At 42.8% G+C, this 18,342-nt stretch overlaps 3 protein-coding genes across 4 annotated transcripts; 1 reads left to right on the top strand and 2 right to left on the bottom strand.

The window, feature by feature from the left end:
- Nucleotides 1–219: 219 nt before the first annotated feature.
- Nucleotides 220–4,090, bottom strand: cldn1 (claudin 1). The gene is made up of 4 exons (XM_010904198.5): nt 3,514–4,090; nt 2,366–2,530; nt 1,676–1,760; nt 220–1,375 (listed from the first exon to the last, which is right to left on the bottom strand). Exons 1-4 carry the CDS (start codon nt 3,734–3,736, stop codon nt 1,213–1,215), a joined length of 636 nt encoding a protein of 211 aa, XP_010902500.2. The 5' UTR covers nt 3,737–4,090; the 3' UTR covers nt 220–1,212.
- Nucleotides 4,091–4,206: 116 nt separating this feature from the next.
- On the top strand, nt 4,207–7,941 carry zgc:153913 (LRR and PCC domain-containing protein). The gene is made up of 2 exons (XM_010904197.4): nt 4,207–4,380; nt 4,693–7,941. Exon 2 carries the CDS (start codon nt 4,699–4,701, stop codon nt 6,310–6,312), a length of 1,614 nt encoding a protein of 537 aa, XP_010902499.2. The 5' UTR covers nt 4,207–4,380; nt 4,693–4,698; the 3' UTR covers nt 6,313–7,941.
- Nucleotides 7,942–13,432: 5,491 nt separating this feature from the next.
- LOC105030365 (transcription factor HES-1-B) lies at nt 13,433–15,057 on the bottom strand. 2 transcript variants are annotated; one of them, XM_010904195.4, is made up of 4 exons: nt 14,774–15,057; nt 14,574–14,669; nt 14,356–14,443; nt 13,433–14,205 (listed from the first exon to the last, which is right to left on the bottom strand). In XM_010904195.4, exons 1-4 carry the CDS (start codon nt 14,879–14,881, stop codon nt 13,706–13,708), a joined length of 792 nt encoding a protein of 263 aa, XP_010902497.2. In that variant the 5' UTR covers nt 14,882–15,057; the 3' UTR covers nt 13,433–13,705. The 2 variants fall into 2 exon arrangements, with proteins under 2 accessions (XP_010902497.2, XP_010902498.2); XM_010904196.4 differs by having other exon boundaries at nt 13,433–14,109.
- Between the last annotated feature and the right edge of the window lie 3,285 nt (nt 15,058–18,342).

Genomic DNA, 18,342 nt, shown 5'->3' with positions numbered 1-18,342 from the left:
AATTAAGAGCAGGATATAGACACTGATGCTGATGTTTCTAATCCCAGTTATTTTATAGAAATTCCTTTCATACGTCCTGAAGAACCTTGAAGGCATGTTGCGGCAGGTCCACTGTGACAGCAAAAGTCAGGTCAAGGCACCTCCCTTTCCAAAGAATGCAGTAGTTAACAACAAAGAAAATATAACGTCCATCTCATCAAGTACCCTCTGCAGGGTATCTTGAGACACACACATCCATGTTTCAGGTTCAACCTAGCTTATTTTGGCACCTGTAAACATGTTGGATGTTGAAACTCAGCTTAGGTGATTCTATTATGCCCGCAACTATGTTAATTACTGCATATTTTAGGTACAGTTAGTTACAGCAGTACTATTGTACTTTCTAAATATAACAGTATCTAGATTAAATGAAATCTAAATGAAAAGATAAACTTATTATTATTATAAACACCAGTTTATATGTAAAACAACAACATTATCACATGACCTAAAGGTTTTGGTAGAAATGTTGCCATAGGCTAATTTGATGCCACAGAAAATACCGTTGAAAAACAACTATTTCTCTAAAGTGGCATGGTAATTGTTTTTACAGTAACCCAAACTCCTGTCTATTTTTGGTTAATAATCAAAGCCACACCTGCGCAGTAAAATAACCCCTTTTTATGTTTCAGTGCATTTAAAACGACACTGCTCACAGCAATAGCAACCTATCAAATTGCAGTGCACAAATATTATGTTCTAGATTAATCCGACCAGAGACAGCTGAAGTACATTGGCTTGGTTGCAAATCTGCCATAGCTGTGGAATGATGAACAACCTGAAAAGAAAATATCTGTACAGCGCCGTGCAGTTTGGTGTGAATCAATGATACGAACATGATAATAAAAATAACATAACATAAAAGCATCATGGATATATTGTTTGCTAGTAGTGTGTCTTTCATTAAAACAACCAGACATGAAAATGCTAAAACAAACCAACCAAATCAACAAAAATAACTTGAGTTTTGACCCTAGCATAGTCAGAACCGTTCCCTGAAGAAGGCATGGCCGGATGGATGATGACGGTTTGGTTCAATGGGCAAGAAACAGAACAAAAGAAAATGACAAAAAAATACAATGGATGACCTTCTCATTGCCAAAGATTGGTTTGAAATGTAAAGGTTTTGCCACGGTCTGGCCTACTAAATGTGACCCTGGAAGTCCTTCAGGTCTAGACGTAGTCTTTCCCCGGGGGGGCGGTGGACCGGGTGGCCGGGTAGCGGGGGGATGTTCCTGAGGCTTTACCGGGGCAGCTGCAGGACAGGATAGAACCGCCTATGATGGTGAGGCTAGCGGAGGCCCATCCAATAAACAGGGCTTTGCCAAACTCATACCTGCAGATGTCAAGAAGTGCAGATTAAGAGGAGACAAAATAGGAAGGATTGAGACTAAGACTGAACCCTGATCTTTTGGGATTGCGGACGTGTTCCACCAGAACACGGGGCCTGCAGGAGTACATTGATTTCATTAACAAAATCAAACAGGCGGCTGCTTTTTCAAAGTAAACATAGATTATGATAAATTATGTGCAAAATTACATTTCACTGTATATTACGTAATCTGAATAATATATCGAAAACATTTTCCCAAATCCTAACTAAGCCCCTTCAGCCAAAGGGATAATGACATCATACCTGGAATTTGTAGGGGTGAAGGGGTCGTAGAATTCCTTTGCTATTCTGCTGCCGTACCAGGACGTGCCCACCAGGGCACAGAGACCTGGGAGATGGCAGAGCAACATAATGTTGGGTCCTGGTTAAATTGGTAACATTTCCATGTAGGGATGCACCGATAACCCTTTGTTTCACTTAATGTTTCCATGACGTGGTATCTGTGCGTGGTATCTGTGCGTGGCAGCTGTGCGTGGCAGCTGTGCGTGGCAGCTGTGCGTGGCATCTGTGCGTGGCATCTGTGCGTGGCATCTGTGCGTGGCATCTGTGCGTGGCATCTGTTCCTCCAGTTATGGCCACTTTGCCCTTGGCCTCTGGCTGCTGCGTGGTATCTGTGCGTGGCATCGGTGCGCGGCATCGGTGCGCGGCATCGGTGCGCGGCATCGGCATAAGTACATGAGCCCAGTATCAGCCCGATACCCGGTACTGTATCGGGCTGTATCCCCCCCCCCCACACACACACCATATACACAGACCCCCAGACAAAATATATTTCAAGATATGGGGTAAACAACAAGTTTAAAGTTAAGTACCAACTGTTTTTACACGTGGGTAAGGTTTTAGCTGGGGTTTTTTACACACAAAGAAGTAGAAAGCTTTTTTGCCCAAAATTATGACCAAATATCAGTGGTTCTGCATTCTCCGAACACCCACCTGCGATAATGAAGACGATTCCTCCAGTCATGGCCACTTTGCCCTTGGCATCTGGCTGCTCTGCCAGACAGACCATGCACTTCAGGCCTACCATGGACACCAGGATGGCGAGGCCACACAGGAAGATGGCCCCCACCATGAGACCTCGGGTAGCCACAACCATGCCTGGGAAGGAACAGAAGGAACAGAAGACACACTCAGTCAATGTCATAATGTCATATTTTATCTTTAATGATTGTGTCCTAAATATGACACATGCACAACAAAGTATAAGAGCTACAACTCATAACCTAGCTCCTTAATAGCAGGTAGGTTTTGTTGTCTGCAGTGCCCCTGTCCGTGTTTCTTTGTCTGACTAGTTGATCACAGAAAATCATTGACTTAGTATAATAATAATAATAATAATAATTAATTGCATTTGTAAAACACTTTTTATTATAAAGGAATATTGTCAAAGAGCATGAAAAAGAAAATAAGAAATAATAATATGAAATAAATAAAAGAACAATCATATAAAAACAAAATACCTTTAACTCATACTTTTAACTGATAAACAAATACCGGGAATAAGGGTACGTTAGCTATGTATCTGTTGTACGAACTTGCATGTGAAAACATGTTGGTTTAATGGAGGTGGAAGATGCTATCTAACATCATTACCCTGTTCAGCCCAACTCATTCATGCCTTAGCAATGTTTTCTGTGTTGTGAATAAATGTTAATTCCCCCCACCCCCAAAACGAATAATTCTTCAAAAGGATATATGTTGGTGTGGTTGCTGTGGTAACTGTTTTTCAGGTTTTTATTACACTAACCAGCGTGTAAGTAAAACTGACCGTGGACTGAAGTGCTATCGCGTCAATATTGCAATGGGTGTTTGATTGAATCCCGTCCATGGAGCTATGGTGTTTTTTTCAGTTATCCCTGGCTAGCATTCCCAAGACTTGTCTGTTCATGTATGAGACCTCATGCACGCCGCTAAGGCTTTATGTCGGTTTTCCAAGGTTTAAATTGTTGTGAATTTCTTAAACACTTCAAAGAGATTGATTGATTCGTTTATATTTTTGGAAAAAAATATATTTAATATGTCTATAGTGTAAAAATAGTGTCTTATAGTGTAAAACGTTTGAAAATAAAGTAAGAAATTACCCGGTAGCTGAAGCATCGAATCGTACACTTTACACTGGATTTGACCAGTGCTCTGCGATACACAGGACATCCAAAGCCCCTCGTAAACGGCTTGGGCTGTTATGATATTGTCTCCAGCGTATGACGAAATTTTCCACTCTGCCATGACCGTGGACACAATCATCCCGATGAAGCCAAAAAAAGCTAAGGTGAATCCAAGTAACTGCATCCCCGAGTTTGCCATTTCAAACGAATAAAATAGGCCCTATGAATAAATGAATGTATAACAGATACCTAAAAAATAAATGATCAATTGGGTTAACTCAGCATTCAAATAAAATCTGCCTAAATTCTAAAAAAAAAAAATATCTAGAAATGTCCTAGAAACGTCAGGTAGCGGTGCGTGCTTGATGAGCGCTCTGGGTAAAGGTGTGCCAACGCATCCTTTGGGCTCAGGTGAAAAAACGGCTTCCTGGAATTCCATTCATTTTAGAAAAAGGTTGTAAGTTATTGCCGCCCCTTAGAAGTACTGTGTTTAGATTTTAGAGGGCGCAATTCCGAGTGACCTCAATTTCACATAGCATACAGCCGTGATATGACATTATATACCACGGGAATTACGTCTGGTTTCACCACAGCAATGCTTTTGAGTAACTTTTAGCTAAATTACGCAGCTCTGTTAGATTCTGGAGACTGCCCCTTGCCTTGTGATCTAAGGACTTCATGACATTATCTGACCAATAGCTGAAAGGTCTGTCTTGCCCAATGTAGACATGTTGTGGGTGGACTTGCACAGTGTGTGTTAGTTGGACTGAAGCCTCAAATCCCCAAGGGAAATTATTTTCTCTATTCAGACATTTGGAAACCTGGAAAATAGTCACAAAACAGGTACGTTTTGGCTGTTTATAAAATTAAGAAACATAATAGCAGACAGTATAGTTTAGCCTTCTACTACAGTCAAAATAAAAAATTACAGCTTTACTTATTGTGAACTGCTTAATATCAGCAAAGCTTGGATGGAACAATATATACGTCACTATTCAACACTTAGTGGAACTGAAATTCTCCTCAGCAAGTTAACTTAGAATTGTGTTCCATCTGCCCTACCATACTCAATGTTATTGGTCAAATATATTATCTGAAATACCACAATATATCTTTCATTTAAATGTTTAAATGTTCACTGTTCTATTTCTATAGTGAAGGATGTTGAAATATTTTGGTTCCACGTTGTGGCTGTTCTTTCATCTTTTTCAACATGGGGCCACTTCTGCACCGAACACAAACTGTCCTCCTAAATGCCAGTGTTTCTCATCGACAAAGGTGATGTGTTCTCAGGAGAGCTTGAGATCCATGCCCACAAACACGTCTACCCAAGTGAAGGAGTTGATTGTGATGACAACAGGTCTCATGCACCTGAGCTCGACCATGCATTATGGCCCTCATCTCACCAAACTGGTCTTTGTCAACAACCTGCTGTCCCACGTATCCACCACGGCGTTTGACCATCTGACTGGCTTGGAGGAGCTGGAGATCAGCGGCAACCATTGGCTGGAGCACTTGAACCCTGGAACCTTTGGCAATCAGAGGAATCTCACTCGACTTATGCTGAATTTCAATAAGTTCAAGTCACTCAGCAACGGCCTCTTTAGTTCCCTCCAGAAGCTGATGACTCTTCAGTTGAAGGGTAACCTCATCTCCCACCTGCCCGGGCAGATTTTTCAGAACCTCCAGAGTCTTCGCGTTCTTGACCTGTCCCTGAACAGGCTCTCTAAGGTGGAAGGGGAGCTTCTCAGTGGCTTGTCCCAGCTAGAGTCCCTCAGACTGGGCTACAACCGGATTGACGTTCTCTTGCCCGACACATTCCACAACATCTCCAAGGTGAAAAATCTTTACTTGCAGGGAAATCGAATATCTCACCTCCCTCGAGGGGTCTTCTCACACCTAGAAGAACTAGAGGAGCTGAATCTTCGCGGCAACTTGATCGCAAATGTGAGCTCTGGAACCTTTCCCTCTAGCTTGCAGCAGCTGGATCTCAAAGACAACCGAATGGCATGGATCTCGTCTGATTTATTCTGTGGTCTTACCAGTCTTAGTCACCTGTTCCTGTCCAAGAACCAGCTCACTGACCTTCCAGAGGCAGTTTTTCGAAATCTAACGGCTTTGCAACACCTGGACCTCTCTAAGAACCAGCTAATATTGCTGCCTGGAACAATCTTCCAAGGTCTCAGAGAACTCGAATTCGTCCACCTGCAGAACAACAACCTGAGCTCTCTGGAGGCCATGCTGTTTGAGGACCAGGTGTTTTTGGAGCAGCTTTACCTCTCAGATAACAGCCTCCAGATGCTTCCACCGGGCTTCTTCGACACGTCGGCCCACGAAAACGTGATGAGGTTGAGACGGAACCCCTGGCACTGCGACTGCCACATGATTTATCTGTACGACTACATGGTTGAACACAGCCACTTAGTGGAGGACCTCAGTAACGTTTATTGTAAGGGTCCCATATCTTTACGAGGACAGAGTCTGGTATCCATAGAGAGGGACCAGCTGGTGTGTCCAAGTAATATCTCTTCGAGAGCCAGCGCTGTCCCGTTCAATTGCTCTGTGGAGGAGAGGCCACACCCTGGCAAATGTACTGTCCAGGTCATTGACGACAACATGACTATTAAGTGCAAAGTGACTAAGGGTAGGCCTTTGAGCCTCAAAGTGCAATTCCAAGAAGGGGATAGTAACCCCTCTGAGTATATCTTGAAAAAAGACTCACCACAGTCAGAATCGTCACAATGTCATACTTGGACTATTAATCCCACTGTGTAAAGTCTTTTTTACAATTTCTTTTTTTTTACCCCATTTTCTCCCGTACTTTATGTTGTTATTTCTTACTGTATGGCCATGTTTCAATGCAAAAACTCAGAGTGGCATTTATGAAGAAATATACATGATGTACATTTTTGTATGTGCCAACATACTGAATATGAGAAAAAAGTTAATCTCCCCTGAATCTTATATACATTTTAGGTATAGTTTTTCTCATTTATCGGTTGTAAGTAATTTATAATATGATTTGATGCTGACATAAGCATTATTGGGTTTAACTTAAATAAATATTTCCTGCAGTCATTGTCAATATTGAAGGCCTATAATGAAATGCTGACAACCAGTAACTGACAGTGTTTCCCACTTAAATCGGAGTGATAAGCAGGGTGAATGAACTGTTTTGTAAGGTTCAAAGTTCACCTGAAGAGGTTTAGACCATGTTGTGAACCCAGTAGTATCCACATCATCGTTAAATCCTTTTTTACTTCCTGCCTGTAAAATGTGTCCTTCCTCCAGGACTCCAGGATTGATCTTGTCAGTTTACACTTGAAACATATGGTCACACTCAAATCAAAAATCTTTCTTCTACAACTGTCTACAAAATCTTCACACACTTAAAATGAGGACCAAATCGGGGGGGGGAAAAAAGAATGCATGAACTGGGTTGAAGTGGGGCTTGTCTAACAAATACACTACTGTAACGTAGATTTCTACCAGCAGATGACTCCATTTCTCATCATCTTCCCATAAAATTATACATTTCTCTCATTTCTACCATCTGAATCACCCTTTTCGGTATCACTCCCATAGATTATCAAAGTATTCGCAAACCATCTTAGATATTTACATTATTTAGCATACACCCAATTGCCCTCGCCCACTAATACGTATTTATGCCACCCATAGATATAGACTGTAACTATGCAGGCATACATAGCAAATTAACTTTCAGCCACCCCAGTAATGAACTTGTTGGTTGTTATGTCGATCAGTCTGAACACAAACTGTACAGCATTGCCGATGGAGGGGAAAGACAAGTTTTCCTAATGAACGAGTAAGTTAAGATATGCATTTAAAAACCAACACCAGTGATCAATTTGGAACAACAGTTTCACAGCTAATTTACCATCTAGAATTAAGGACAACAAAATGTTCAACGAACACTTTCAATGTAACAACAAAAATACATCAATTAAGAGAGATCCTCCTGGAGATATGAATCTTTTTCGAAACAGAGACGACCCAATCCTATAAATGTATTTTCAACAAGCACAAACATCAGTGGAAGTGCTTACAAAGACGCCACCATAGAGATTTGACATCTATCTCCGGGATCCACTCAGTCTTTTATCTGGAGCTTTAAACATGGATCGAGACAAACAAGCCGTCCGGGGAGACTTGTCACACACCACCGCCCCTGGACATAGGAGAGGATGACAGGACGGCCGAAGAAAAGAGTCGAGGAAGAAGAGGGGAGGGCACACAGATGGCAACACCTTGAATAAAACACTCTAACCCAGCAGTTTATAGGGGTCAGGGGTCGTGGGGTCGATTGGGTCCTTCGTCTGAGATGAATGACATCACAATTCAGCTGACAAGTATTGGCCTCCATAGCTGGCAGGGACGGCATGAGGCGGTCATGCTCACTTGACCAGAATGAAGGGGGTGAACATGAATTAAAAGGGGGGAAATATTGTCCCCAATATGTACAAATATAGTGATCACCAAATAACAACACCGTAAACATGTTTTTATTTTTTTTAAATTGGAATTTGTCTACTGGGTCTGGAATGTGAATCACTGCACCAGTGCAAATCTGATATTTCTATACAAAACACAAGTGAAAGCAACTAAAGATGTGCCAGTGAATCACCTTTATTTAGGGACAATAGAGTATTTTTTTTCTTTTTTACAATTTCTGTCCACCTTCTATGTTTTTCATTTCCTTTTTAAAAATAACTCAAATAATAACATTAATACAGATCATCAGCTAGCTTAAACCCCATTGGACAGTTCTCATGACCCGTGTTGAGATTAAGACCTGTCCACCTCTTCTCTCCTGGAGGTTAATATAGTGATCCACTCTGTCCCTCGATCCACCCCTCATGACCATCCAGCGCACCATCCATGACGTTCGCCAGAGTAGCAGGCAAACAGAGTGTCTGGGATATAAACAGCAGCAGGGTGTTCCAGGGAGGCTGTGCTGTTATTCTTTCAGGCTGGTTGAAGAGCACCTTTCAACCCCCCTTGGTAAGACCCCCGTCCCCACTTATCGGCTTGTTAGTGCTGGGCGCCATGCGTCGCACAGTACCTCTTACTTTGGGAGGGTGGGGAATGTATTGGGGGGGGGGGGGGGGGGGGGGGCTGGATCCTTGAGGTGGGGGCATTGTTCTCCAGGACACACAGAGTCCAGATGACACAATGCGCGGGGAGGTTTCTCACCGAGTTCGGGACAGCCGAGGATAAAAGAGTGGCTGTGAGGGAGGGCAGAGTTCAGAGGACAAAGGGGAGAGGTCCTCTGAGGTCTACAGCCAGAGAGAGAGGACAGGAGGGGTGGACAGGGGAGGATTTTGGTTTTTGCGGTTGTTAGTGGTCAGAGAATCTGAGTCGTTACAGAACTTGGACATTTATAGCGTTTTGACATCTGTTAACACAGATCTATGTCTGGCATCACGTGAGTAGATGTCAGTAGATTTAGGAAATGTTGTCCCTTAGGTATTTTGCTTATTGTAAAAGACAACAAGCCACATTTAAGCATTAACAACGTATATCCTCCTGAAAATTCCTAACTCCTAAAACAAGTCGTCGACAAAATGAGAGACAGCGCTGTCCACTGAGTGGCATTCATCTACAGGCCAGCGTTCACAAGCATCATGACAAGCCACATCCCCAAGACATGAACCGGCCATTTCACCCCCCGCTGCTAATACACGAGGTTCAGCAGTCCTTCTTCCATATACATTAGACCCCCAAAGGAGGGGCCAATGAGTGTCACTGACCAAATTAGGAACAGCTGACCTGATGCTTACGTTAAGTGGAGGGGAGCAGGTCCCAATGGTAATCCCTTATCATAATGCTTCATGACCCAACCTCCTCTATTGGAAAGAGAACAAGAGAATTTAATCTTCTTATAAGCAAATTCCAATTATTGGGGAAGAACACACCTGCAGCCCTGGACAGAGGAACCTGGTCCTGTGACGGGGTTCGGGGTATTGTCAGAGGAATTTGGGGCACTTCAGAAGAACTGCTGTATATACGCACGCAAGTCATGCCTCATTTTCTCAATGGAGAACCCTCCCCCCTTTCATTTTTATGTTTTCAGCTGTAGCTTGTAGCTTGCCACGCCAACGGCAATCATAATGAACAGTTGTGGGAAAAGATTGGTTAAGGCAAAACATGGAATATTAATGTTGTCTTCGTATCACCAGAACATCTACAGTATGTCGACAGCCTGGTCTGGCTGAGAGAATTTCACAGCCGAGGCTGTCGCCATGGGGACAATGCAAGGCAGCCGTGTTGCCCCCGTGCCTCAATTCAAAATCCAACTGTTAGAAGCCAGGTAAACATGAATCAGGACCTACGGAGAGTAGCGGAGTATTGGAAAATAATGAATACGACTCAATCCTGACGTCTTTTCATTTCTTTTCTTGTTTTTATATTTTCAGATTTTTCTTAAAATGAATACAATCTTTATAATTGTTTATTTAGTAAAATGTCTTGTGCTGCCCATACACTGATGAGCCAAAACATTATGACTTGTTGGTCCAGCACATCCCACAGATGCTCAATCAGATAGAACTTTCCATTGTGTTCCTCAAACCATTCCTGAATAATGTGTGCAGTGTGGCAGGGCACATTATCCTGCTGAAAGAGGCCACTGCCATCAGGGAATACTGTTGCCATGATGGGGTGTACCTGATCTGTATTGATGTTTAGGTAGGTGGCATGTTACAAACTGACGTCTACATTGAATGCCTGGACCCTGGTTTTTCTAGCAGAACATCGCCCAAATCATCACACTCCCTCCACCAGCTTGTCATCATCCCACAGTGCATCCTGGTGCCATCACTGGTGCCAAGTCAACAATTTGTCAATTTAAAAAAAAAATATCTCCAATTTGAAACATAGAAACCAGGTAAATCACTTCAATGAACAGGTGTACCTACAGGTATGTGTGTATCGGCACAGTATTTATGTACAAGTACGCAACTCCTAGAAAATAAAGATCTTGGTTCAACCTCATCATTCTCCATTGATTGTCAAGTACCTAATCTAGGCAATTATTTACCATCACTGTCAGATATGAACTATTTGCCCAAATCATTGTGACAGCTCTTTAGAACAACACAAACCAATTCACCATAGATTCAGTCACAGTAGAGATTTCGGGGCACATATCAGGAAGCTGGGTTTCCCATAGCAGGGCCCCTGTCACTGGGTTACTGTTTGTGTGACGAATGGCTCATCAATCACAGATCACAGAGGCTCCATGCCTGAGCTAACTTAATGCTTGTCATCCTCCCTTTTAGGAGGTATGGGAGAAAACAGTCAAACCGAAGGGGAGAGAGGGGAGGCCTGGCCTGGAAGATAAGGGACAGGAAGAAAGCAAAAACAACTGGACTTACAGGGGCTGGCCGTGTGTCTCAACTAACACTGGTGAAAGTGTTTATGTTATGTTTATATTATGCTGTGTGGCGTCCCCCTCAGCTGGTCAAGACCCTGGGCCCAACAGGTTTTCCTGTGGATAGTTTTCATATCCCAAACTTTTGACTAATACTGAACTTTGTACATTTAATTAGCCTCTGACACCCAGTCAATAAACCATATAATCCATAGAAATGTGATGTGTCATTTTTTGAAAAATACCAATTCCCATTGATGTACTTGCACCAACAAAGAACCCTGACCAGGACCATTATGCCTCGCCAGTTGACCTGGGACCTTGTGCCCATTTTTGAATAACCCAGTCCAAAGATCTTGTGTTGTTTAAACCTCCACCCATGCATCCTTTAGTATACAGGTGGCCCATTGGGTTAGAGGGAGGTGCTGGTGGGTAGGTTTAAAGAAACAAACCTGTTAGCCCAGGAACTGCAGCAGTGGTCCTGTGTTGTCTCTATAGAGTAGTCTGGACTTAGAGGAGCTTTGGGACCCTCTCAACAAAGAGCCTTCAGCTCTAGCGTGGTGAAAGTGACAGCATGGTACCCCCCTTTTGACCATTAAACCCCTCTTCCTGGATAAACAAGAGCAAAGCCCTTTATGGAGAGTGAGAGGGCCACAAAGAGTGAAGCCATTGAGCCACTGAGGGCCGGCCTTTGTTTTTGGGTTGCGGGGCTCTTTCTCAAAGGCCTGTCCTGATAGGGGAGGCTTTATTTGGCTTTTAGGGCTCATACACATTGCTGGGGTGGTGTGTTTGGGCAAACCAGAGATGTAAACTTAATTGACTGCATTATGTGTCGGAGCGGCTTTGACTGACAAACACTTTGGAAGGAGAAACTTATTTTGTCGTGTTTCAATGTATAAATTAATTAGAAGTTGTTGGATGAACAGAATTCCTCTCACACCCCAAAAAATAACAACAACAACTATTCAATCTAATTTAATCCTGTAGGGTGAAAAGAACAGTATCACTCAAAACTGCTACGCATTGGAAATACGTATTTTTTTATACATTTGGAATGCACTTTTTAACATTATATGATATATTCACACAAATACTTTGATTATTTTACTTTAATTTTACTCCAGTTTTACCTTATTTATGTTGTTAAAACTGCTTCCCGTGACAGAGGATCTAGCAGATGTGGCCCTGCCTGGTTCCAGGTCTGTTTGTTCCATCTTGCCAACCCCTTTGGTGATTGTCATGCCAAACAAAGGGAAACAACACAAACAGATCTGGATACAGGCTTGTTGGGTACTGTGAGGCAGGATGACAGGCACCTGTGAGCCCTGGTCCGGCTTTTCACTGGACTCACACTGGTTTAGTGACACCATTAGCTTTCTCCCAGATTGCTAAATGGACAGCAGCACTAAGGCTAAGCTAAACTGTCAAGATCCCATGAGCAAACATGCACTTCCTGTGTGTAAATCAAAAAAAGGGGGGGGGGGCTTTGAATACATAATCTAGCCTGATTTGCACCTTCCAGTTGAAATTGAATGTTTTGTGATGTTTGAGGAGAATCCCTTCAAGCTAAAAAAAACAACAACATATTTACCAAAGTGTGGGGTGCAAAAAATGTTTGTATATATTTTTACTTACATGTTTATGCAAAAATGCAAGAGCACCTAACATAACACTACCATCTCATCAATTTAAAGTAAGTCTAGTATAGTGTAGCTTGACATTTCTTTGGCCATGAAATATCTCCCTCTGACCCCAGATCGGTTCTCAGATAACCTCCACCCAGATCAAACCTAACTATGTTCGTTTGGTGTCACATTTAAGTTGTTTCATCTGGGCCTTCCCCTCCCTCCCTCCATCCTGATCAGCTTCTTTCTCACCAGGTTCAACTACTCTGTCTCTGTGTGCCAGCATTCCCTCTCCTGCAGACATATCGGTGCGTGCCCCAAAGACTTCCTCTCGTCTTCCCTGTCCTGGCGGCTCCCGCTGGGTTGAGAGTACTTCCTTCCAGCTCTCAGATTCCTTACCTCATCCGGGAGCTATTTATTCCCGGTGGGGAAATGTTGAAAAGTACTAATAGAACTCGGAGCTGGTGATGAGGAATCAGTTCGATGGAGAAGAGAACTTATAATGTTTAAGACGCAATAATGTAGTTTCTATCTACAGCATCAGAACTGATATATTATTTTCATATATAAAAACAGAAAGAGTTGCCAGAACACTGGAATGGTTCGTTTAACTGAAATCAAAGTTAAAATCAGTTCACGTCTCGTCACCAGTCACGGCACAGAGTTGAAATCGGATGAGTAAGGATCAGTTCATGTGTTCAAATATTTAAGGGGCGTGCTTGACTGCAGAAAATTCAGCGCTTGATGCTTGATACTGAGATCCTATGTTATCCAGTGTTTGGGTAAGACTTTGGATGAGGTATTTAATCAAAGCACATTAATAGCGATAGGATGCAGAATATAGTTACTTTGCATGTAAGAAACAACCAGTTTAAAGTATTGAGAATTTTAATTTATTTTGAACAGTGTATTGATTTCCTGAAGGAAAACATCTGAACCATATTTTCCGTTTCAACAATAACACGATCACTGACATACAAACATAAACAATACAGTCTATGGTATCCTGGATCAGAGAATAACGTGTAAACATTCAGCTTTGAACAGCCTGTACAAAAATATACAAGAAGTCTGACAGTGTGTGTACCTTCCGTTAAAAAAGGCCTCATAGTGCGTGTAAGTCCATCAATCTAATGAGTGCGCTACACTACCACGGTCTCCACACCGAATCAGCGGTGATAGGAGCCAAGACAGGTGAAACCGCCACCGCTAGTCCCGGATTACCGTGCTGCGCGTTTGGCGCGTTGATATGTGCAAGAGCAGAACTTGGAATCAGAAAGGCGAATTGTCCATCTGTCGCCGGCACAATCTGAAGTCCACTGTAGAGTTTAGCGAATTCTGATGAGAAGTTGAGCGGCGAGCCACTTTTGCAAGACATGACTCCATTCAACTGAGGCGACGCAGCTGGTGTTGGCGAAATGGACTGGACAGGCGCTGGACGCTGGCAGTAGGTGGAGATTTGGCGTTGAGTTGAGAAGCTCATGGTGTTTATCTGTGACACGCAGCTAGCTAAGTGGCTGAGAAGTTGGCTCCTGACATCTGTGTTCACCCCTCCACATGTGGACAGAAAACGGGTGACTTCACTTATGCACTCGCTGAATCCATCTCTGTACTTGCCAATGACTGATTGATCTGTGCTTATAGCAGCTGTAAAGTAAAATAAAACAACGTATTGTCCATTAAAAAAATATATAATATGTAAATATAGTAACTAATTGCCAAATTAGCACAGTCTCCGATGCCATAAACATCCACGTCTAGAATTACTGTAATCAATGAGCGTTCCATAAAACCTACCAGTAATTTGAAGACGCTGCATATTCCTAAGGTGCTTCACAGTCATCTCAAGGATGTCTGCCTTCTCAAGCTTCGAATGTCTGGAGCTCTAAATAGACACAAACAAAATGACACGATTAAATAATATATTAGAACTTCTTCTCAGTGTATCGTATATTCATAACGATAGCATATATCGCAGTCATAGGCATAAATATTTCATCAGCAACGTAGCCTACATCTTTCTTTAGCGCATCCAGGATGAGGGTCTTGAGCTGTCCAAGGCTGTCATTGATTCGCGCGCGTCTTCTCTTCTCCATTATTGGCTTAGAAGACTGAAAGAAAAAAAACATCCACGAGGTCATGTTACTTTTCAAAATACCAGCTATTAAGGTATAAAAACTGTTCGATGTATGTCCGTACTTTTCAGTGAACCTACCTTTCTGTGCTCCGAGGCAGTCTTTGGTTTATCCGGATTTCCATTCGCCCTCGAAGGTGTGGATACAACAGAGGCCGACGAAGTGTTCTCCAAAATATCGGCCGGCATATTTAAGTTTTTGTATCCCACAATCTTCCAGTAGGTCCCTTTTAATACACCAAAATATTTGTTCGATAAAATCCAGCCTATTGAGGAATAGTGAAACACTCAAATTCACTTTTACTGACCAACGCGGTTTATTACAAGTGTTTATTACAATGGAGTTATAACGACCCGCCTGTACGGTGTTGATAACAAGTCAACACTTGGAAGTTCACCTCCGGTCTTATTTATAGAGTAGGCTGCACGCGAACCGCTCGTGTGAACCGTCCCAAAGTTTCATTCCGCGTTGCAACTTTCTACCAATAAGCGCGCGGGACACGTTGCCAGGGAGGTAACCCGACGTCGCCAACGTTTAGCCAGGGAGGAGGTTGGCTCGTGCAAAGAGGTATTCGATTGGCTATCCGATGTCGGGTGTAAGACACGGTCCTCAGCACTTTTCACAGAGACCAGACAGATTGGCAGTGGTCTACAGCTTCGACAGGTTAATGTATATAGAAGTTATTGCTGAAATGTGGTTTCATGTTGCCATTGGTAAACAACAAATGGAGAGTGTACAGTAATTGTATGGGACCCAATTTGAAGCTAACTGATTATAAAACAAAACAAGCAAACGCAATCAAACAGCAGCTTGTGAATTGTGTGAGAGTACACAGGGAGAGTGCCTCACTTATCTGGACTGATTAACAGGTCCTGTCATTTTCATGTCACTCACTCTTCATGCCTCAACCCAGACATAAACCAGATTTCATGCCTAACTCACTTGAGGGAAAATCCTTGGTCTGTCCTGGTGTCCTGCCTTGACCTCAATCACTGAATAACTTACACAATCCTATAACCTTCAGCTACTAAACTACACATCCCACATATTACTATTTATTATTACATTTTCTTGATGTAATTTCTATCAAATTATTGAACCAACTGAATGAAAAACAGCCTATGCTAACTCAAACACTGATTTCTGTCCTCTGCCTGTGTAGTCAATATTTCTGTAACTATTATCATTACGTAGCTTATGTGACTGACAGATTCCAAATTGTAAACAATGACCATAAGGTGCTGGATTTAATTACGCAGACAAAATGAAAACACTAGAGAACACAGGGGTTCATTTTGGGAAAAGCACTTGACAAAGATAATGCATTATTATAGCTACAGTGGGGAAAACAAGTATGAGACACTGCCGATTTTGCAGGTTTGCTACTTACAAAGCATTTAGAGGTCTGTCATTTTTATCATAGGTACACTTCAACTGTGAGAGACGGAATCTAAAACAAAAATCCAGAAAATCACATTGTATGATTTTTAAATAATCATTCTTTGGAGATGCTTTTCTGCAAAGGGGACAGGACGACTGCACCGTATTGAGGGGAGGATGGATGGGGCCATGTATCGTGAGATCTTGGCAAACAACCTCCTTCCCTCAGTAAGAGCATTGAAGATGGGTCGTGGCTGGGTCTTCCAGCATGACAACGACCCGAAACACACAGCCAGGGCAACTAAGGAGTGGCTCCGTAAGAAGCATGTCAATGTCCTAGAGTGGCCTAGCCAGTCTCCAGACCTGAACCCAATAGAAAATCTTTGGAGGGAGCTGAAAGTCCGTTTTGCCCAGAGACAGCCCCGAAACCTGAACGATCTGGAGAAGGTCTGTATGGAGGAGTGGGCCAAAATCCCTGCTGCAGTGTGTTCAAACCTTATCAAGAACTACAGGAAACGTATAATCTCTGTAATTGCAAAAAAAGGTTTCTGTACCAAATTTTAAGTTCTGCTTTTCTGATGTATCAAATACTTATGGCATGCAATAAAATGCAAATTAATTACTTAAAAATCATACAATGTGATTTTCTGGATTTTTGTTTTAGATCCCGTCTCTCACAGTTGAAGAGTACCTATGATAAAAAAGTACAGACTTCTACATGTTTTGTAAGTGGGAAAACCTGCAAAATCGGCAGTGTATCAAATACTTGTTCTCCCCACTGTATTAGGGATGGAATTTAATCTATCCTAGCTCTAGTACTTTTCAGACCGTGCTTGATAGAACGTGTCCCCACAACTAGGGACATTATTTTGATCTTTACAAATTCTGCATGGCACACATTTCAGCCAGTGGTTAGATTTAGCCGATGGCCAACAGGACTAGCACAGCTGGCTACTATCCAACATGCTTATCGGGATGTCTTTATTTTCACCTTTCTTGACAGGCATCAGACAAAAGGTTTTGCTGCTTATCAGCTCTTTGCTCAAGAAGCCTGCCGGTCTGGCTGGAGACACTCCTCGCCTTTATTGCACACCATAATCTATAACTGTGTTTTATGGCACACTCCAGATTAGTATCAGTGTGGGAACCACAGAGGGAGAGGAACAGAGGGAGAGGCTGGTGGTGGTGGTGGTGATGGTGGTGGTGATGGTGGTGGTGGTGGTGGTGCTGGTGGTGGTGGTGTGTGTGTGGGGGGGGGATAAATGTACTGCTACTTGAATGTACACATTCTCAAACCTGTATTTGAGTGCTTTGCTCATGTCAATGACCAACAGCGATGATCGTTTTGTAAAAGCACTTTGTGACAACAGCAGATGTACAAAGGGCTTAATAAATACATTTAATTGATTGACGTGTTCACAATGTTCAGCACCGTGGGCCGTTTGCTACGTGTTCACGATGTTACATTTAAACAAAGACAGCACCGTGGGCCGTTTGCTACGTGTTCACGATGTTACATTTAAACAAAGACAGCACCGTGGGCCGTTTGCTACGTGTTCACGATGTTACATTTAAACAAAGACAGCACCGTGGGCCGTTTGCTACGTGTTCACAATGTTACATTTAAACAAAGACAGCACCGTGGGCCGTTTGCTACGTGTTCACGATGTTACATTCAAACACAGACAGCACCGTGGGCCGTTTGCTACGTGTTCATGATGTTACATTCAAACACAGACAGCACCGTGGGCCGTTTGCTACGTGTTCATGATGTTACATTTAAACAAAGACAGCCCCGTGGGCCGTTTGCTACGTGTTCACAATGTTACATTTAATCAAAGACAGCACCGTGGGCCGTTTACTACGTGTTCACAATGTTACATTTAAACACAGACAGCACCGTGGGCCGTTTACTACGTGTTCACGATGTTACATTTAATCAAAGACAGCACCGTGGGCCGTTTGCTACGCGTTCACGATGTTACATTTAAACACAGACAGCACCGTGGGCCGTTTACTACGTGTTCACAATGTTACATTTAATCAAAGACAGCACCGTGGTCCGTTTGCTACGTGTTCACAATGTTACATTTAATCAAAGACAGCACCGTGGGCCGTTTTCTCACGGTCACTTGTAAATGTTTGTTCTCAGTCAAACTCATCCTGACGTTCACCTGGTTTGAGATGGACAGTCCAACACATAACCCCCCCCACCCCACCCCCCACCCAATGCTGACCCTGCCAAGGCAAATAGGCAGAGCAGTGGCCA

Source organism: Esox lucius, chromosome 3, assembly GCF_011004845.1.
Source record: "Esox lucius isolate fEsoLuc1 chromosome 3, fEsoLuc1.pri, whole genome shotgun sequence".
Classification (NCBI taxonomy): domain Eukaryota; kingdom Metazoa; phylum Chordata; class Actinopteri; order Esociformes; family Esocidae; genus Esox; species Esox lucius.
The sequence above is the reverse complement of the archived record's forward strand: the minus strand, read 5'-3'. Positions and strand labels throughout refer to the sequence as shown.